The sequence below is a fragment of the Chelon labrosus genome (assembly GCF_963514085.1).
Source record: "Chelon labrosus genome assembly, chromosome: 5".
Classification (NCBI taxonomy): Eukaryota; Metazoa; Chordata; class Actinopteri; order Mugiliformes; family Mugilidae; genus Chelon; species Chelon labrosus.
The window spans coordinates 149805-171679 of record NC_140341.1 but is presented as its reverse complement, the minus strand read 5'-3'; the positions used below and the strand labels follow the sequence as shown (position 1 = coordinate 171679).

Sequence of the window (21875 nt, the reverse complement as noted above, 5' to 3'; positions counted from 1 at the left end):
GAAGTCTCTAATTCTCATCATAGAGTTGAGTCTGATTTAATTATTGATCTGGGAATCTACCTGGATTAGTTTCAGAGTCTATCTGAGTCTACCTGTTAGCTCTGATGCCTCAACGTTAGCATTAAATACTTAATAAATATATTCACAGTAGGCCTATATAATGTATAGGAAATTAGAAAATGTATATAAAAGATAATATACATTTCCTGTACATTATGTATATTATTGTTGTATTTACGTCATGGTGAACGTGTTAATGAATCAAAGAGACATACAAGAACAACTTTATTAAAATTTAATTTAGCTACATTTATTGGAGCAGGGAAATATCAAATAATACTTCAGGAATTCCTTCATCATCATTATCATCATCATCATCGTCATCATCGCCTTCTCCAGTGGGATGAATAAAGTGGATTTTATTTAAAATACAGTGTTTTCACATGAAGCTTCGTATCAAAAGTTCCTCCGATTTATAATTTCCAGTAGTTTTAGAAGACAAACTAGGAAGTCTAACACTTTACACTACAGCAGGAAATAAATAAAAGGAGGAAATATAAAATGACACACATAAATAAAACTCTCAAATGAATCAAGAAAAAAAGAAAACCTGTTGAAAAATTCAACAAAAACAAGAAAATTACCAAAAAATTGCACAAACAAATGTAAACGAACGAAGAGGGAGTGAGCTAACACTGACGAGATGTAATACTGAAGACCAGGAGGAGGAGGAGGAGGGGGGAGGACGGGGAGGACTGGGGAGGATGGGGGAGGACGGGGAGGATGGGGGAGAACGGGGAGGACGGGGAGGACGGAGAGGATGGGGGAGAACGGGGAGGACGGGGAGGACGGGGAGGATGGGGGAGGACGGGGAGGACTGGGGAGGACGGGGAGGACGGGGAGGATGGGGGAGGACGGGGAGGACTGGGGAGGACGGGGAGGACGGGGAGGATGGGGGAGGACTGGGAGGACAGGGAGGACGGGGAGGATGGGGAGGAGAGGACGGGGAGGACGGGGAGGATGGGGGAGGACGGGGAGGAGAGGACGGGGGAGGACGGGGAGGAGAGGACGGGGGAGGACGGGGAGGATGGGGGAGGACGGGGAGGAGAGGACGGGGAGGATGGGGGAGGACGGGGAGGAGAGGACGGGGAGGACGGGGAGGATGGGGGAGGACGGGGAGGACGGGGGAGGGGTTTGCATATAAGGCTTTCTCTGGGCAAGACTTCAACACCAAGGCTCTGTACTCTTTTATTGTGAAAGGGTCTTTGACTCCTTCCTCTCCTTTAAGACTCACATTGACATTTTATTTTGAAAAGTTTAAAAGTTTTTTCACATAAACAAATAAATGTTAGTTGGCAAATAAAACCAAAAGGTCACAGTAAAGGAAGTACGACAGGAACACTGACAGGAAGTGGCTTCATTTCCTCTTTTCTTCTTCTTTTATTTTGTAGTGATTCAGGGAGACAAGTGCAGTTTCCTGACGTTTGGAACACGACGAGACAGGAAGTAAATGATAGCACCACACAGCTGTACACGAACAACACCACTTCTTCTTCTTCTTGCATAATGTGGGTTTTTAAAGAATCTCAGCTTTATGACTGAGACGCTAGCGGCTCCACGGAGGGAGACCATTAATACTGCTGATAATTAATAATAATAATAATAATAAATCCACTAATTAGACCAGAGTTACTGATCAGTTCACTCACCTCTGAGTTATCAGGTTCATAATACTGACAGGTGAATACTTTTCACAGAAAGCCTTCGGAAGGCTGTGACTTGTTGGGGATGCTAGCTGACGAGCTAACCGCTCACATGCTAACATACTAGTTCTTTAATAAAAACTCTCCCAGCTAACAGGCTGGCTACGTGACCGTTAGCATGCTAACGTGACCAAACTAACATTAGCTTTCGTGGACGTCCTGTTGGCTGACAACACTTCCTGTTGCAATTAGATCTAACTGAAACTTCATATGTTAACGATCATTAGCATAGCTGTGGCTAGCGCTGAGGCTAGCTGAACCTGATAACTCTGAGGACATGTTTTAATATCAACTAAAGGAACTGGGTTCTCTGGTTCTGAAGGAGAAGTCCTGGCTTCTTCTTCTGCTGTTGGAGGCCAGTCTGAATTAAAACAGAGAAGAAGAAGACTGTCCCTTCAGTCAATAGAGTTCTGATCTCTTTCCTGGATCAGTCCTCCTGGTCCGACGTTCCGTCTGTTCGTCCGTCTCGTGAACCCTCGTCCATCGGTGGCATCGAGTCTTTTCCGTTCTCGTCCCTCGTCGAATCCTCCTGGCTCCCGCCCTCCTCCTCCTCTTCCTCCTCCTCCTCCTCCTCTCCCTCCATCAAACTTGCTTCCTGTCCGTCTGCCACGCCCTCGTACGTCGCATTGTCGCCAACTTCCTTGTCCTCCCGTCCTCCTCCTCGTCCCTTGCTGTCATCCCTCAGGATCGTACTGCCGCCGTCCTCCTGCTGGTCCTCGGGGTCCGAGTATCTGAGGGGCCCCAGGCCCTGCAGGTAGGCCGTCCTCATCATCAGCTCTGTGGGCTCCAAACCTCCAGCCCTTGCGCCTCCTCCTCCTCCCCCCTTGTCCCTGGCCTCCCTCTCGGCCGCCTCGCGCTCCTCAGCCTCCCTCTTGCAGTAGGAGTAGCGGTGATTCATGTGCTGCGAGTACGAGCCAGAGTGCGAGAAGCGTTTCCCGCACTTGTCGCACTGGTAGGGTTTTTCTCCGGAGTGCAGCCGCGAGTGTTCGATCAGGTGGTGTTTGTGTTTGAACGCCTTCTTACAGATCTGACACTGGTGAGGACGTTTCCCTGCAGAGACACAGAGGACAGCAGGGGGCGTCAGCACAGACACTACGCAGAAACCGCCACACAACACGAGAAACTACAAAAAGACAACAACAACTCAACATTAAACAACAAAATAATAAGAATAAACAAGAGAACACTGAAACGCTGAGCTCTTTGTTCAGTTGTTTCACGTCTAAACATTTTCAGAGCTCAGTTTTAAATCAGTCAGAAAATGTCAACAAATTTAAAATAATTCTTCTTAAAGTCAGTTCCTGGTTTGTGTGGATGTGAATAATGGATCATTATTTATTCATCAACATCTAATTTATTATCTATTTATTTATCTCTGATGGACTCTTCTCTCTCTTCTCGTCCATTTAAAGATCCAACACACATTTAACTGAAAACTAGAACCTCATTAGAAATGAATGAGACCGAAGTCTGTCTGCTGATTGGCTGCTGTTTTACTGTAAGACGTCTGATTGGTCGGAGATCGTTTTCAAAATGTCAAAATGTTGTTTTAACTTTTAAATAAATCACGAAGACCTGAGGAGACGTCACAGATTAAACCTGAGGAGGAGCACGAGTACACACACACACACACACACACACACACACACACACACACACACTCTGTGGGGGATTTACTACGACTTTGTTCGGTGTAAATTTCTTCCATCTGACTGAACAGGATGTTTCAGCTGCTGCCAACCCGAATCCAGACGCAGCCAATCACACGTCCTACGCACACACGCAGCTAAACAACACACACACACACACACACACACACACACACAGACCGAAGCCACAAATAGACCTGGAACGCCTGAAACGTCCTCCATCGCTGGCATACTGTAACACACACACACACACACACACACACACACACAGATGCAGTGTGTGATGCAACAGAGTGAAAGAGGTGGAGGTAGATCAGGTCAGAACAGAACTCAGGTAAAGATCAGCTCTCAACCAAACTCTGTTTAAAAACAGGTTTTAGTTTTAGCTGCAGAAAGACCTCGTTAAATTAATTTCATTATCAACTGACGCAAACGATTTCCTCTGAAACATCAGGAAATGTTTGTACGAACAATAATTTAAAAATGAAACAGTGAGAAGATGAATCAAATGTGTGATGGTTCAGTCAGAGCTCTGAACATGATAAATTATTCATCACAGCCTCCACCGCTTCCATGATGCCAACTTGGACATAAACTGTGTTTTCAGGATTAGCTGAGTTGAGGCGTGATGCAACGCAGGGAAAGAGATAAAGGTGGAGGGAGGCAGGTGAGGCCACCAGCGTTCATTCACAGTGATTCAGTGATGACCTCTGACCTTCACCCAACATTAAAATAAAAGAAATGAACGTCTCTGCTCTAATGAATAGTCCCTTTACATCAGGCAGACAGCACATGCTAACACATGCTAACACGCTAACCCCTCCTCCTATGTGCTGTGTGTACTGTGTCCATTTAAAAGGCTGAAAAGAAAGAAACGTGTTAAAGAGACAAACCAGAGAAGAAGAACTAGTGTGGAGCTACGTGACCAATAAAACTCAAGGAGGAGGGAATGAAACAGAGAGTGAAGACATAAATGAAGGGGGGGGGGGGTAAAAAGAAGTGTCCAAATGTTATATATACCTGTGTGCTCATATTTGTGTCTTAGGAGGGAACTGGTCTTCTGGAATGTTTTGTCGCACAAGTCACAGGCGTACATACCACTTTCAGTCTTCTTCATCTTCTTCCTGGACAGCAGCGAATCGCTGTCTGCCAGGTCGTCCAGGCCCGACAGATAGTCCGCCGTCCCGTCCAGCAGCTCTCCCTGAGACAGAGACACACAGATAATCCCACACCTGTCCATGCTCTGAGACCCCCCCCCCCCCACTGCCTCTGTGATCCCACGTCTGGACAGGGCTTAAAGAAACCTGGTTAAGTCCCTTCACAAACAGGGGGACATATGGGACGGGGACGTCTAGGGGTTTACAGAGACTGACACCTGGTTCATTGGCAGCCTCAGGACAAACCTTCCAGAACCAGAACCAGGAACTCTCCAGAGAACTAACAGGTAGAACCAGTCCACCTGTTGCACAAAAACACCTGAACTACATGTGGAGTGAGACCTCCTTCTCTCTGAGGATCTCTGTTTAAACCAGACGGACCTATAAGACATCAGGGTCAGTTCTGATGTCTTACACACACACTGAGTTTAAGTTTAAACTAATGATTGAAGTGTAGAGAAAAGCACCGTCACCGTCTCTTCACAGACCCAGAGCTCCACCACATCAGTTAGTTTCAGGTATGAATCATCATAACCTGAAACTGTCTTGATTAATTCTGTCTCCACATATCAGACGTCTCTCATCTGAATTAAATCTGTTTATTAGAAGTAGACTTCTATCATCGTCTTTATTTCCACCAACGCTTTTCGCTTCCTCTGTCCAGACGTTAACTCTGCAACAGGTTTTTATTTTACCACCAGACTACTCCTTCATCATCCGTCCATCTGTCTTCTTTGGTCCCATGTTGTTGTTGAAACACCAACAATAAAAACCAAACAGACCTGATTCTAGATGCAGGTTTGAGATGAATCCTGAGCAGCTGGAGGATGAAACTATTTGCCCAAAGAAACACAGAGGAAGGTTTAACTTCCTTCTGAACTTTAGACCGATTACATCTGTAGGTTAACCAGGAAACAACACAACGTCCATTATATCTGGATCTGTAGCTTTAACCCAGCACAACTCCACTGAATACTTGACCTCCTTCATGCTTCTGTTGATCTACAGTAACATCTAATGAAGGAAACAGGCTGAGCTAACGTTAGCCGTGGTTGGTATGTCTGCTGTAGCTGAAGCTGTTCCAGCCTCGGAGAGAAGTGGCGGACTGTTGGATCTCTAACAATAGACGGTTTTTAACCCTGGAGGAAGGATCGTTAATCTACAGGTTTTCACTCCAACATCATCATTACCGACGAGGAAAATGACTAGTCACCCTAAACTGGGTCAGATATCAAGCATCTCATGATCAGTTCCTGACAGATTATAAATTATTCCATTTCAAACATCATCATTTCTCAGTAGTTTTACCTGGAAACCTGGTTTCCGCTGGTACTTTCTACGCTGCTGCATTTCTGCAAACGTGGCTGCCCCAGTGGCGTAGGTGTAGGCCATGTGGGGGAGGAAGCTCATGGGATCGAGGCCTGGGTAGGGCCTGAGGCCTGGGATGGAAGCCTGTGCGGAAGTCATGAAGGTGGGGGAGGGAAATGCTCCGTGAGGTGGCAGGGAGGTGTAGATGGGACCACCAGCAAACGGATTAATCCCAAAGATGGGGCTTGAACTTTTGTCCACGTTCCCTCCACCATCAGAGCCCAGGACTTCCTTCTTGATGTTGACCAGGTCAAAGGGCCCGGGTCCCTGTTCTCGTCCTAAGACTTCTCCGTTGGGTCGGGGTCGCTTCTCGCTGACAGAGAACAGCCTCTGTGCCATGAGTTTGGGCAGCGACAGATCCAGCGGTATATCCCCGTGGGCGTCCTCTGAGGCCAGGCTGTTGGGAGTGTATGAGCTGCTCTGAGAGGTTTTGGAGGAGGTGGAGGAAAGGTTGAGGGGTGATGGAGTGCTGCTTCTCAGGTGGTCCAGGGACTCTGGGGGTTTGTTGGCAGTGAACTGGTTGATCTTTGTAAGTCTGTGGGTGACGTCTCCGTTGGAAAAGCCTCCGTGTGATACCGCGAGAGGAAGTGACATCGGAGACCGACTGTGGCTGACATCCTGTCGGCCGTGGTCGGGAGGTGGTGACGTCTTCCTTAGACTTCCTGTGTGGTGGTTTTGGTTCTTCCACTGGGAAAACCACTCCTTGACAAACTCCTGAGGAAGGCCGACGGCAACGGAGATCTTGAGCAGCTCCTCTGAGTTGGGCTCGGTGTTCATGGCGAAGTAGGCCTTGAGCACTGACACATGGTCCTTGAAGTGGTTGACTGGACTGGTGGCCCGCTCAGTGCTGGACAGCTCAGAGGACATGGGCCCCCGGTGGCTGGGAGGACTGGTCTCTGCCGGCTGCAGGACGGCCTTGATCTCCTCGTTCATTTTGCACAGGTAACGCTCGTGCTGGTGCAACGGGATGGGCCCAGCGAAGGCCTCCCTGCAGTACTGACAGGAGAACGGCAGGAACTGGTTCTGGATGTTGTGTTCACCGCAGAGATCTTCTGGGGGGTTTGGTTTCTCCTTTTTGATGTTCTTGGCCTCATGGATGAGAGTCTTGGCCTCGTTGACCTTCTCCAGTGTGTAGTCAATGATGCTCTTGGTGGGACTGCCATGGCCTCCGACGTGGAATCTGGCCTGAGCCAACTTGTGCTCCTCCATCTGGGCCCCCAGCTCCTTCACATAGGCCCTGAGCTTGGAGATCTCCTCCGGGTTCCCATCCAACTTCTGCCTGCACACCGTGTTGTCCACAATCTGCAGCACCTTCTGCACCTCGCTCAGGTTGTTCCCCAGAGGCCCTGGATAACCCAGGAGGGGGAACTCCAGGCCCACATTTCCCAGGTGTTCCAGATGTTGGAGCGGGCTCTGGGAGGAGCTGTGGACCCCCAGGGGGCTTCCTCCACGGCTGTTCAGGTAGACCCCAGCCCCCCCAAACCCATGCTGTGATGCTATTAGCAGTCTGTAATCGTTGAAGTCCATTGGATCGGCTTTGAGATCCAGCTGACTCTGTTGATCCGGTGGGCCAAGCGGCCGGCCATTTTCTAGTTTGTGTCGGAGCTGGGCAAGGCCGGGGCTTCCCGGCGATGACGTCGTGGAGTTGGGGGAGGAGCCAGATTTGCCGTTGCTTCCGTTTCGTACTCGACCGTTGAGGGAGATGAGGCCGATGCATTTCTTGCTGCTGATGTGGGAACTGTAAGATCCAGAGTGGGAGAAACGTTTCTTACAGTTGGAGCACTCGTACGGTTTCTCACCTGCAACACAACAACAACAACAAGTCATGGAACTGAACTGAACTGACTGATGAAGTGAAAACAGAATTAGTAAATTAATCGATAATTAAAATGATTAGACAAAACTCTACTTTCATTAGAGAGCCTGTGTTTACTGTTGATTAACTAGCATTAGCATGCTGTTAGCTGTTCACACATGGTGCAGGACTACAATGAATACATTTATATGACATATCACTGCACAGAGCACTGATCCTGTCTCACCGCTGTGAATACGAAGATGCTCTTTCAGGTGATGCTTGTACTTGAAGGCTTTTCCACACTCGCTGCATTTGAACTTACGGTTTCCAGCTCCTTCATTGAGCGCCGGAGGCTGCAGAGAGAAAAACAGCCGTGATGGAGGAGGAGTGGGAGTCGAAGCACAGAGGGGATTTAATAGTATTTAGTGAAGCAGATCTGATAGTGACAGATTCTCCAGTGTGAAAGCCGTTCTGAGAAACAGCGTGGGCAGTGGTAGCATTTTCTGGTGGAGGTGCATTCCCAACATTTGAAATGCAAATAGAGAGATAAACAAACACAAGATGCAGCTGACTGGAAACATCTCTGCTTCGTTTAGCAGATAAAAGCTTTCAGTGTTCGCTCTGACGTTCACTCATCAACCACAAGTTCAGACACCAAAACAGCAGCGATCTGAGTGCGCTCAGTCGTCGGGTTTCTCTCTGTGATCAGATGTTGACCTCACCGCGTGAAGCTGATAAACAGAACGAGCAGAGGAGTGTTTAAACCAACAGGAGTCGTCTCTCTTTAACAGTTTAACTGGAGTCGTACACAAATAAACAGCGACTCAGAGGATTAGGACTCTTCAGGGAAAAGACCATCTGCTGCTGGTTATGGCCGGGTGGGGGTGGGGTGGTGGGGGCTCATTACTGTCACAGTGTAATTGGAAAATTGAATGAGTCAGAGCTTAGTTACCGACTCTAATGTGAGTTTTGGATCATGAGGAGCAGCAAACAGGCGTGTGCAGGAAACGTTTAACACCGGCTCATTATTAGATTAGAGCGTGACACCAGGAACCACATCCACTGAATATCTGGAAATATCTGATCTGTTCCAGCAGCAGCTGATGGGAACGAGGCCTCCCACACATGACTGGACCAGCAAACAGCTGATCACCTGGTCCTGGTCTCAGGTGAGTCCTACCTGGTCTGTGGCGACCTTGTGCGTGGTCATGTGACGCTCCAGTTGAGCGCGGTGGCCGAAGGTGTCGGTGCACATGGGGCAGGCGAAGCTCTCCTCGTTCTTCTCGTGTCGATATTTGATGTGTTCCTTCAGAGACGTCAGGCGCTTGTAGCCGCGGTCGCAGTACGGACACGTCAACAGCTGAGCGAAGTCGTCGGCAGCGCCGGGCGCCAGGTCTATGGCGAGAAGGACGGCAGTTAGAGGACGCATCATTACCCACGCTATGACCTTTTACTAACGCTGTCAGCCTGTAATCATTAAAGCTCCATCAGACCTTTGTTAATAATCAGCTGCTGGACCAGAAAACAACAAGTTAAGAAGGAACCGTTCCAAACGGGTTAGGATGAAATAGATCACTACAGTTCATGAGAAAAGTAAATCAGACCCTTTCCTTCATTTGTGGACCAGGCTGTCGCTGCTAATTAACGACACTCATTTAAAACTATTTCTGTAACAAATGAATATTTTGTGACAGCTGGGACAGGCTCCAGCAGACCCCCGCGACCCTTAACAGGACTAAGCGGGTACAGAAGATGAATGAATGAATGAATGAATATTTTGTTTTTGTCTTTCTGGACTCGTCTTCTCACCGTGCTCACCCTCATCCTGACCGATGGCCTCAGGCGTTCCCAGTCGTGTCACCTCCTCCGGGGCCTCTGGGTAAATTATGGCAGTATCGCTGCGGTGCAGGTACTCGGCGATGGTTGCCGGGTGACCGTCGTCCAGTTTCCGTTTTAGGAAGTACTCGTCCAGCTCGGATATGCCTTCCAGTCGCTTCACTAAACCACAGAGTTCAGCAAACATACCAGATCTAAATATCTAAGTATTAGATAAATGACATTCTATAAAAGAGTCCTCATCTCTGACTGTGAACCTCTGAGGACCCAGACTCCAGCCCTGTGGGACTCCTAAAGTGTCACGACCTGTCATCTCTCACCTGGACGTTTATTAAGTCTGGATCTCACCTGCATCGTTTCCCACGTCGTGCAGAGACGCCTCCGGACCCAGAGCTTCATACTCCTCCTTCCTGTCGTCTGTTCAAAGAAACAGCAAAAACTGTTACCCTCCTCCTCCCCCTCCTCCTCCTCCTCCTCCCCCTCCTCCTCCTCCTCCTCCTCCTCCTGATGAAGGTGTTTCAGTGTGTGAACCTATAACTGAGGCCTATTGTGTTTGTTGCTCTTGTGACTGAAAGGAGTCACAAGTATCATAAGCTTCATTTAGCCTTTAAAGGAGCCCCCCCCCCAACAACAGGGTGAGGGGGGAGAACTGGCTCCCTCACTGTTTCATTGCCCCATAGATGGGAAGGGGAGTAAGTAAGGAGACACTTTCAACCGAACTTTAGCGTCAAATGTCAGCAACAAATCAGTTTTCTGAATAAAAACCAGCTGCCGGTCACATCTGGAAAAATTTACAGACTCAATACTCAACGTATCAACTTTCCTATCTTTATAAATTCAAGGAACTATACAAACTCTTCACCTCTAAATTTACGAACGCTAGAAACTCTAGAAAGGACGAACACCTGTCACTCACCGAGCCTCCAGCCGATTGGATCCTCCGGACCTTCCTGGTCCCGGTGGGACAGCAGAGCGTGGCCGACACGAGGAGACGACTCCAGAGCAGGAACGCCAGCCGGACTTCCCACTTCCTCTTCCTCCACTCCTTCTCCTCCTCTTCCTCCCTCAGTGTAGCTGTCCTCCTCATCAGTCTCTGAGGTCGTCTCCAGAACATTGTCATAATTCAAGACTGAAACACAGAGACAACAGGAGGACGGTCAGGAGGACAAGGAGGAACTCTGTTAACCTCCAGCTCTTTGTTCTCCACCAGAGAATAAAAGCTCCTCCACAGAAACAGAACCAGGACCAGGACCAGGACCAAGACCAGAACCAGGACCAGAACCAGGACCAGAACCAGGACCAGGATCAGACCAACGCTGACATGTTTATGTGTCTGTTCCTTTGTCTTTATTGGACTCAGCCTGGAACTCTGAACATGAATGAGATGCTAAGCTAATGCTAAGCTAACACTAATCCAATGTCTCTTAGCATGAACATGATGCTAATATTTTTATTTTCAGTCTAAAGAAACATTTAAATATGACAACGAACTGAACCACTGGACGACCAAGGGTCTGTGTGTTATTATTGTGTTAGTGTGTGTTATTATTGTGTTAGTGTGTGTTATTATTGTGTTACTGTGTTATTATTGTGTTACTGTGTTATTATTGTGTTACTGTGTGTTATTATTGTGTTACTGTGTTATTATTGTGTTACTGTGTTATTATTGTTAGTGTGTGTTATTATTGTGTTAGTGTGTTATTATTGTGTTACTGTGTTATTATTGTGTTAGTGTGTGTTATTATTGTGTTACTGTGTTATTATTGTGTTAGTGTGTGTTATTATTGTGTTAGTGTGTGTTATTATTGTGTTACTGTGTTATTATTGTGTTAGTGTGTGTTATTATTGTGTTAGTGTGTTATTATTGTGTTAGTGTGTTATTATTGTGTTACTGTGTTATTATTGTGTTAGTGTGTGTTATTATTGTGTTAGTGTGTGTTATTATTGTGTTACTGTGTTATTATTGTTAGTGTGTGTTATTATTGTGTTAGTGTGTTATTATTGTGTTAGTGTGTGTTATTATTGTGTTAGTGTGTGTTATTATTGTGTTACTGTGTTATTATTGTGTTAGTGTGTGTTATTATTGTGTTAGTGTGTTATTATTGTGTTAGTGTGTTATTATTGTGTTACTGTGTGTTATTATTGTGTTAGTGTGTTATTATTGTGTTAGTGTGTGTTATTATTGTGTTAGTGTGTTATTATTGTGTTAGTGTGTGTTATTATTGTGTTAGTGTGTTATTATTGTGTTAGTGTGTTATTATTGTGTTAGTGTGAGCTCATGGGAACATGGCCACCGTCTGGTGTGTGTGTGTGTGTGTGTGTGTGTGTGTGTAACATGGAGATTAGCTGATAATATGATCTTTGTCTGCAGCAGCGCCGCCTCCAGACAACTGCACAACAGGTGCAAATGAAAAGAGAAGCCTCGGTGGGACAGACCCAGATCTGCTGACCTGGGCTGAATACCAAGAGGGGGGTGGGGAGGGGGGCGTGGGAGTGACGGCTGGACGGAGAGCTGGATCAAAGAGTCGCTCGTTGTGTGGTCCAAGGTATCAGTGGGTCTACACCCCCCCCCCCCACCACCCCAGCAGTCATTCATTCATCTTAGCATTTCATTATTTAAGGTCTGACCAGAGATAATTCCACCTTAAAACTTCAGTTCCACCTTAAAGCATGCAGCAGCAGGTTGTCAGTGCTGCGCTGTGATTGGTCGGTGGATGACCTCCCAACAAAAGCCATTCATGCCGCTATTTTCCTGCCAGGTCACATGACTGAGGCGGAGTGGCAGATGTCACCGTGGCAACCGTCCTCCATTTTGTTCCACCTGCAGCAGCAGCTCTTGATTTCTGAGGAGAGTGAGGCATCGCTGCGAGCGACACATCTCTGCTGCTGCTTTGTGTCCTTTCAGGGAGTTGAGGACAAAGACGACACATCGCTGTAGACCTCCCCCATCCTCCTCACCTCCTCTCCCTTCCAGGGTGTTTCACAAAGACACATTAATCTTGTCCTCCCCCATCCTCCCCCTCTCTCCCGTCTCGTCATCCTCGTCCAACACCAACATTTTTTCTCAGACTGGAGCAAACAGCTGTTCCTGGGAGGTGGGTGGGTGGGGGGGGGGGGGGTGAGGGTCAAGAAGGTATGTACACGGATCACAACACTGGGTCATGTGTCCAACACGCTAAGGCTGACCTCATCTGGATGTAAACAAACAAACAAACCAACCTGTGATGCCTTTTGTTCACATTTGTCTCTAAGCTGATCCACAGGTGTCAGGTTACACTCTACTTCCTGTTTCCTGTCACCAACTGACATGAAGATCAACCCGGACTACAACCTTAATCCCAGCGGCCAATCAGTGAGGAGAGCAAGGAGAAGGGTGGGGCTTCAAGAACCGAGACCTGATCAGAACCCTCGTCCCGTGTTCAGACCCATCGTCTTGCGTTCATCGTCCCGTGTTCAGACCCTCGTCCCGTGTTCATCGTCCCGTGTTCAGACCCTCGTCCCGTGTTCATCGTCCCGTGTTCAGACCCATCGTCTCGCGTTCATCGTCCCGTGTTCAGACCCATCGTCTTGCGTTCATCGTCCCGTGTTAAAACCCATTGTCCCGTGTTCAGACCAACACGTTTCCCTCCTGCGTCCTGTATCATCCTCCTTATCCTTGTCCAGGTGCTGCTTCCTCATTCTGCCGCTCACTGAAAGGTAATGAGATGAAGCAGCTCTGCTCTGACGCCCCCCCCCCCCCCCCCCCCCCCTTTTCTCTCTCCCTGAACAGATCACCTGAGCAAACAACTTGGGGAGGAGGGGGAGGACGGGAGAGGTAAAACAGACAGTGGAGGTCGCTGCCTAGCGGCTATGAGCTGGAAGTGATTCATCAGAAAGAACACGTAGCAGAAGTATGTGGACAGCTGGAGTCAGTCTCTGGTTCCACTTACATGGACCAGACCCACAATCTGTCCACATACTTATGACATCACAGTGAAACCTATATTGAGATAAACACAGCCAGAAATATGTGGACACTTGGAGATATGTCAGTATGATGAGAAGTCTGCAAAGATCCGCTCTGTGTTAAAGACATACTGAGGTTAATGAAAGACATTTGTCCTCGTAATCATTGTTTCATTTTCTGCTTGGTGAACAGAAGAGCATCTGAATTATTGCACTCTGTCCACAAATGTTTGGGATTATTGACTGATGACAGCTGGGATAGGCTCCAGCCCCTTCACAGGACAAGATGAATGAATGAATGAATGAACCTGATGCAATATGTAAATATTTTTTGTACCATAACGTATTTACTTTTATATATTTTCTCTTGTCTCGCCTTTTTCTATTTTTTGTATATTTTTTGTATGTTGCACTGTTGTTCCCTGCCGCTTTAACACCCTAATTTCCCCACGGGGATAAATGAAGTCCTATCTTATCTTATGCCATATAAATGTCATATATATTTTATATAAATGTCGTATATATTTTATATTATATGTCGTATTCATGTTAAATTAAATTAAAGGGTGTGTCCAAACTTGACTGGTAGTGTATGTCATATAAACGTCATATATATGTCATATAAATGTCATCTAGATGTTGTATATGTGTTGTATATATATGGTGTATATGTCGTATTAACGTTGTCTATGCCGTATATATGTCGTATTAACGTTGTATAGATGTCGTATATATGTCGTATTAACGTTGCCTATGTCGTATATATGCCTTATTAACGTTGTCTATGTCGTATATATGCCTTATTAACGTTGTCTATGTCGTATGTATGTCGTATTAACGTTGCCTATGTCGTATATATGCCTTATTAACGTTGTCTATGTCGTATATATATGTTGTATTAACGTTGTCTATATGTCGTATATATGTCGTATTAACGTTGTATAGATGTCGTATAAACGTATATGTCGTATTAATGTTGTCTATATGTCGCATATATGTCGTATTAACGTTGCCTATTTGTCGTATATATGTCAAATTAACGTTGCCTATATGTCGTATATATGCCATATTAACGTTGTCCATGTCGTATATATGTCGTATTAATGTTGTCCATGTCGTATATATGTCGTATTAACGTTGCCTACATGTCGTATATATGCAGTATTAACGCTGTCTATGTCGTATATATGCGGCATTAACGTTGTCTATGTCGTATATATGCTGTATTAACGTTGTCTATATGTCGTATATATGCGTATTAATGTTGTCTATGTCGTATATATGCGGCATTAACGTTGTCTATGTCGTATATATGCTGTATTACCGTTGCCTATATGTCGTATATATTAGATTAGATTAGATTAGATTCAACTTTATTGTCATTACACATGTACATGTACAGAGCAACGAAATGCAGTTTAGCATCTAACCAGAAGTGCAATAGGCAATAAGTGCACGTGGCATAAATATTATGGTAAATAAGTATGGTACAGGTTGTTTTTTACAGCATATGGACAATATTTACAGATCAGAACCTATGTACAGGTGAGACCATATATACAGGTTAATGAGCAAGATATACATACCAATTGAGTGAGGTACTATGAACATATTATACAGATGGATTTGTTCGTTAAGTGTGAGTAGACTATAAACAGGAACTAGCATAACATAATTTACAATAGAGGAGATGGCAGATGATAAATTAGGCGATACAAAAACAGATGACGTGAGCAACTTACAGTGCAAAAATAAATAATAGCAGTGGCTATCTAAGTTACTAGACTAGTGCAATATTCGGTACATAGTACTGTGCAAACAGATTGTATAAAGTGAGCATGTGCAGAGTAGTCCAATAGTGCAGTGGTGATATGTCGTATTAACGTTGTCTATGTCGTATATATGCTGTATTAACGTTGCCTATATGTCGTATATATGTCGTATTAACGTTGCCTATATGTCGTATATATGCCGTATTAATGTTGCCTATATGTCGTATATATATCATATTAAGGTTGTCCATGTCGTATATATGTCGTATTAATGTTGCCTATGCCGTATATGTCGTATTAACATTGTCTATGTCGTATATATGTCGTATTAACGTTGTCTATGTCGTATATATGTCGTATTAACGTTGCCTATATGTCGTATATATGCCGTATTAATGTTGCCTATATGTCGTATATATATTGTATTAAGGTTGTCCATGTCGTATATATGTCGTATTAATGTTGTCCATGTCGTATATATGTCGTATTAACGTTGTCTATGTCGTATAGATGCAGTATTAACGCTGCCTATGTCGTATATATGTCGTATTAACATTGTCTATGTTGTATATATGTCGTATTAACGTTGTCTATGTCGTATATATGCCGTATTAACGCTGTCTATATCGTATATATGTCGTATTAATGTTGTCTATATGTTGTATATATGTCGTATTAATGTTGTGTATGTCGTATATATGTCGTATTAACATTGTCTATGTCGTATATATGCCGTATTAACGTTGTCTAAGTCGTATATATGTCGTATTAATGTTGTATAGATGTCGTATAAACGTATATGTCGTATTAACGTTGTCTATGTCGTATATATGTCATATTAATGTTGTCTATGTCGTATATATGTCATATTAATGTTGTCAGTGTCGTATATATGTCGTATTAACGTTGTTTATGTCGCATATATGCCTCTAACTGCACAGTAGAGGGGCGCAAAACTTCTTTCGGCCAGTCATGTTTTTCAGTAATAGGAATCCGTTTTTGGAACGACTTACCGATAGAACTAAAAACACAAACACAACTGAAAACATTTAACAGTAAGGTAAAACACTGGCTGAAAGTAAATCAGGGTTGTGACCATTAAGACATGTGCGCACGCACGCACACACACACGCTCACACACACACACATACACATACTCTATTGTCTATGTTTACTGTACTGTCTGTGCTGATGCCTGGCTGTTCGCATAGGTGAGAGTTTGCGGGCGGTTGGGTATCTGGGGACTGGGGTCTTACGTGATGTGATGTTTTGTTGCCTGTGTTGTTGTGTGTGTGACTGGCTGCTCCCATAGGTGAGAGTTTGCGGGCGGCTAGGTATCTGGGGGTTGTATCGTATATGATTTGCTTTTTGTGTTATTGTATTGGCGTATGTTGTGACTGGTATGTTGTGGTTATTCTGTTGTGTATGGTTAGGATGTGAACACTAAAATTACCCTTGATGTTTTTTTGGTTTCTATGTGCATAGAGAGGTGCTTGTACACATATACTACACTTTTAGAATACTTTATGACTACAACATGTTTATAGAAAGGTCTGACCAGGGACTGGGGTTGCAAATTAGCCAACTGGCTAGAAACCTTTTATGTAACACATCTACAGACATTGTTATGGCATTGACTGTGATAGCTATGTATGTAATAATGTGCGCTGCATTGTCCCTGATAAATAAACTAATAATAATAATTAACGTTGTCTATGTCGTATATATGTCATATTAATGTTGCCTATATGTCGTATATATGCCACATTAACGTTGTCTATGTCGTATTAATGTTGTCTTTATGTCGTATAAACGTAAATGTCGTATTAACATTAAATTAAATGAGAGGGTGCGTCCAACCTTTTGACTGGTAGTGTCGTATTATGTCGTATAAACATCATATATATGTCATATACAAGCCTGATCAGAGGCCCCTCCCCTCAAAGGACCCTCACTAACACCACAGGACACCCTCAGAAGGCCCATGTCCATTCTCTGATGAGTCACCACAAGGGAGACCTACACAGTATTAGTGAGCTGGTCATAATGATCTGGCTGTCACAATAACATTATATAAATTTCATAACAACGGTGTAAACAGTGATGAGAGTGGAGCTGGACTCTGTGACGTCCTCCAGAGAACATCGATCGAAGCCTTTTGTTTCTGACCTGGTTCACTCATGGATTTTAGCTTCGAGCTGAAACTCTGGACAAGTCCAGCATCTGTCCTCCTGACTCCTCCTGACTCCTATTTTCTCCTTGTTTGCTCCTTGTTTATTTCCTGACTCCTCATTTTGTCCTATTTTCTCCTCATTTCCTTTCTTGACTCCTCCTGACTCCTTGTGACTCCTCCTGACTCCTTGTTTCCTTTCCTGTCTCTTCTTGTGTCCAGGTCACATGACTTTAACTGAACGTATTTCTGAGACTTGTCCTCTCGGCCAAGGACACAGAGACACATGGAGACATACCAGAATGTCCTGGCTCTGAAAGCTGCTCATTTCTGTGGTGTGTCCTGAGGACGACGATCTAAGAATGGACAGAATCCCTCAAAGACAGCGGGGGGGGGGGGGGGGGGGGGGCCCGTTGGCAGCCTGCTGTGTAATTACACTAACTGGAGAGCTGCTCTGTAATTCAGCCTGAGAGAGAGAGAGAGAGAGAGAGAGAGAGAGGGAGCTGGGTCCCATTCATGGTCTATGAGACTCGCCCCGAGCAGACGCTGCCAGTCGTTGGACTCTTATCAGGGTGAAGGTGTGACTGCAGAGGAAACTCAGTTCCTCTTTCAAGCCGTACACTCACCAACAGCTTCTTAATCAGGTTTTAACACCTTCAGCTCTGCAGCTCGTCACCAACTGTCTGATCACCTCCACCCTGATAACCCCCCAGACTCCCTCCACCTCCCAACACGGCTCCGCTCAAAGACAGGACGTTCAGCTCCAGATTAATTCTTTAGATTCATGTAAACCCTCAGAGACAAACACATTTAGGACGTCTGGACTCAGTGGGGATGATGGAGGATAGGGAGGTGAGGAGGAGGAGGAGGAGGAGGAGAGGAGCAGCAGTCCTGCCTTTACCGTTGAGCCTATCATGATGGGCGGAGCGTCGGTTGTGGTCTGTGACTCTCTGATAACTCTCTGATAACAACGCTATCTGAGCAGACGACTGCAGGTGTTAGATGTAGCAGAGACGAAGAGGAAGAAGAAGAAGAGGAAGAAGAGGGAGGACAAAAGGAAGAGATGGAGAAGAAGACGAGGGAGGAGAAGAGGGAGGAGAAGAGGGAGGAGAAGAGGGAGGAGCTAACGGCTGCTGTTAAATTCAGTTTGGATCATGAAGCTTTTAAAGAATCATGGGCAGAGACCAGACTCTGAATTAGTCAAGTTCTCAGGTGAATGCATCACGTTCTGTCTGCAGCTCTGAGAACTCAGCTACACTAGAACAGTGAGGAGAACCTCCAGAGAACCCAAAACATACTGAATCTTCAACACTTAGAACATTCAGAGAACACACATGTAATGTGACGTACTAACGAACATGTACTCAAACTTGATCAACTATAATGCTAATATGCTGCTATGCTAACATGCTAAGATAAAGTTGAGAGCGTTAAGTCACCCTGAATCATGGTGGTTCTACTTCTAATGAAAGCACACTCAGAGAACTTCACTGTAAACTGAGTTGATCATCCAGGTGGAGACAGCAGCAATCAGCCGTCACACCAACAGCCTCCAGGTTCCTCCAGGTTCCTCCAGGTTCCTCCAGCTTCCTCACCCTCCTCCTCTCAGACCGACCACAGGTCAACTGTGTCAGGTATTGCTTCACATTGACTGGTCTACGGAGGTATTTCTGTTCCTGGAACTCTTTGCAGTAGTGAAACTGCTGATGGAGACACTTTACCGTTGACTCACCAGACCTCCGACCTACCGGCTACAGAGCAAAAGAAGAAGAAAGCTGCTTCGTCAGCAGCTTCCCTCCAACATTCACACAGAGATGCCATCTTGTTTGTTTCTAACAGGAGGCTGCACACGACACTGTCACATGATCACACTGCTGGCAGTGATACTTCACAGCTAATGGTTAGCTAACAGCTAACAGTCGACTAAGAGATAACTAGCTGACGGCCAGCTAACAGCTAATAGTCAGCTAACGGCTAACAGCTAACAGATAGTAGACAACTAAGAGACAACAACTGGCTAACAGTGAGCTAACAGCTAACAATCCATCAGAGGATGACCCAGAAGTGGGAAATGTTTGTAGTGTTGTAGTTGTAGTTCATCGTGTGATTGTAACAGCCAATCAGGGGGCAGATATTCTTGTGGTATTGTTTCTGTTGGTGAGTCAAAGCGGATGAGGGTGGGATGGGGGGTGTAATCAGGGGTGAAGGACAAACAGGAAGTGGGTCAATCTTTGGACTGACAGATCATCCACCATGTGACCTGGAACAACCAGTGACAACGAATAACTTTAACGCTTCCAGTAAACAGTCAGTAAACAGTCAATATAGTCCCAGTAATCAGCCAGTAAACAGTCAGAATAGTCCCAGTAATCAGCCAGTAAACAGTCAGAATAGTCCCAGTAACCAGCCAGTAAACAGTCACAATAGTCCCAGTAACCAGCCAGTAAACAGTCAGAATAGTCCCAGTAATCAGCCAGTAAACAGTCAGAATAGTTTCAGTAAACAGCCAGTAAACAGTCAGTATAGCCCCAGTAACCAGCCAGTAAACAGTCAGAATAGCCCCAGTAACCAGCCAGTAAACAGTCAGTATAGTCCCAGTAACCAGCCAGTAAACAGTCAGAATAGTCTCAGTAATCAGCCAGTAAACAGTCAGAATAGTCCCAGTAATCAGCCAGTAAACAGTCAGAATAGTCCCAGTAACCAGCCAGTAAACAGTCACAATAGTCCCAGTAACCAGCCAGTAAACAGTCAGAATAGTCCCAGTAATCAGCCAGTAAACAGTCAGAATAGTTTCAGTAAACAGCCAGTAAACAGTCAGTATAGCCCCAGTAACCAGCCAGTAAACAGTCAGAATAGTCCCAGTAACCAGCCAGTAAACAGTCAGTATAGTCCCAGTAACCAGCCAGTAAACAGTCAGAATAGTCCCAGTAATCAGCCAGTAAACAGTCAGTATAGTCCCAGTAATCAGCCAGTAAACAGTCAGTATAGTCCCAGTAATCAGCCAGTAAACAGTCAGAATAGTCCCAGTAACCAGCCAGTAAACAGTCACAATAGTCCCAGTAATCAGCCAGTAAACAGTCAGAATAGTCCCAGTAATCAGCCAGTAAACAGTCAGAATAGTCTCAGTAAACAGCCAGTAAACAGTCAGTATAGCCCCAGTAACCAGCCAGTAAACAGTCAGAATAGTCCCAGTAACCAGCCAGTAAACAGTCAGAATAGTCCCAGTAACCAGCCAGTAAACAGTCAGTATAGTCCCAGTAACCAGCCAGTAAACAGTCAGTATAGTCCCAGTAACCAGCCAGTAAACAGTCAGAATAGCCCCAGTAATCAGCCAGTAAACAGTCAGTATAGCCCCAGTAATCAGCCAGTAAACAGTCAGAATAGCCCCAGTAACCAGCCAGTAAACAGTCAGTATAGTCCCAGTAACCAGCCAGTAAACAGTCAGAATAGTCCCAGTAATCAGCCAGTAAACAGTCAGTATAGTCCCAGTAACGAGCCAGTAAACAGTCAGTATAGTCCCAGTAATCAGCCAGTAAAGAGAGGGGTTAAAGGTCACCTGGTAACAGGTGTAGTTGATGGCTTCACTGATTGGTTGAGTCTGTCTGTGATGGCTCAGTAAATGTTTGTGACGGTGACGTTTTTAAGGGTTAGGGTTAATCAATGAGAATCAATAATCAGTCACTGGACTCACTGTAAACATTGATCAGCTGACGGCGGCGGTCAGACACCTGACTTCCTGTTACAGCCACAAATGGCAGCCTGCTGCTCTCAGATGTTAAAATGTGGCCGACTGTTTTCCTGGACACTGAGCTCCACGTCTTTCAGGAATTAAACCATGAACAAACTCGCCCTGCTTAACTCTTTAATACGTCAACAGACAACGGTTCCTATGGCAACCCATACAACAGACTCCGCCCGCTTCAGAGAACGCCGTTTGACGGAAACACTAGTCACTAAAAGAAACGCACCCTGAACGCTCAGTCAATAAACATCTTCACCCAAGAATCAAACTGAGAGACTGAGAGACTCGTTGGCAAACACAAACACGTCATCTCGTTTCACTTTGTGTCTTCACTCAACGTTGTCTCTGCCGGACGTTCACATGACGACCACAGGACGAACGTCGCCTCAACTTCCTGAAAATCTCATTACACAACAACTCCACTTGATTACCTGATCAAAACTAAAATAACCACTTCTGTCTTCTGAGATCAAATGCAGCAGAGAGGGAGGCGGGGGAGGGGGGGGGAGCAGGCCTCACTTATAATCACTGGTTCTTTTATCTGGACACAGTATATAGTATATAGTACTTTTCTACCTATTGGTACTCAAAGCGTTTTACATTCACAGACACATCTACCCATTCGCTCACACATTCACACACCAGTGCCACGCACTGGGAGCAACTGGGGGCTCA

At 45.4% G+C, this 21875-nt stretch overlaps 1 protein-coding gene across 4 annotated transcripts in view; it reads right to left on the bottom strand.

Moving 5' to 3' along the window:
• Nucleotides 1-827: 827 nt before the first annotated feature.
• Nucleotides 828-21875, bottom strand: part of zeb2a (zinc finger E-box binding homeobox 2a) — a 34682-nt gene continuing 13634 nt past the window's right edge. Inside the window, exons 2-9 of one of the 4 annotated variants that reach the window (XM_084545071.1) lie at nucleotides 10488-10700; nucleotides 9920-9988; nucleotides 9554-9733; nucleotides 8916-9130; nucleotides 7980-8088; nucleotides 5878-7736; nucleotides 4511-4613; nucleotides 828-2813 (exon numbers count right to left, since the gene is read on the bottom strand). In XM_084545071.1, the coding sequence (XP_084401197.1) occupies nucleotides 2191-2813; nucleotides 4511-4613; nucleotides 5878-7736; nucleotides 7980-8088; nucleotides 8916-9130; nucleotides 9554-9733; nucleotides 9920-9988; nucleotides 10488-10700 (3371 nt within the window). In that variant the 3' untranslated portion in view covers nucleotides 828-2190. Of the gene's footprint in view, nucleotides 2814-4432; nucleotides 4614-5877; nucleotides 7737-7979; nucleotides 8089-8915; nucleotides 9131-9544; nucleotides 9734-9919; nucleotides 9989-10487; nucleotides 10701-21875 lie in introns of all 4 variants that reach the window. The other 3 variants (XM_084545070.1, XM_084545069.1, XM_084545068.1) reach the window with 3 other exon arrangements.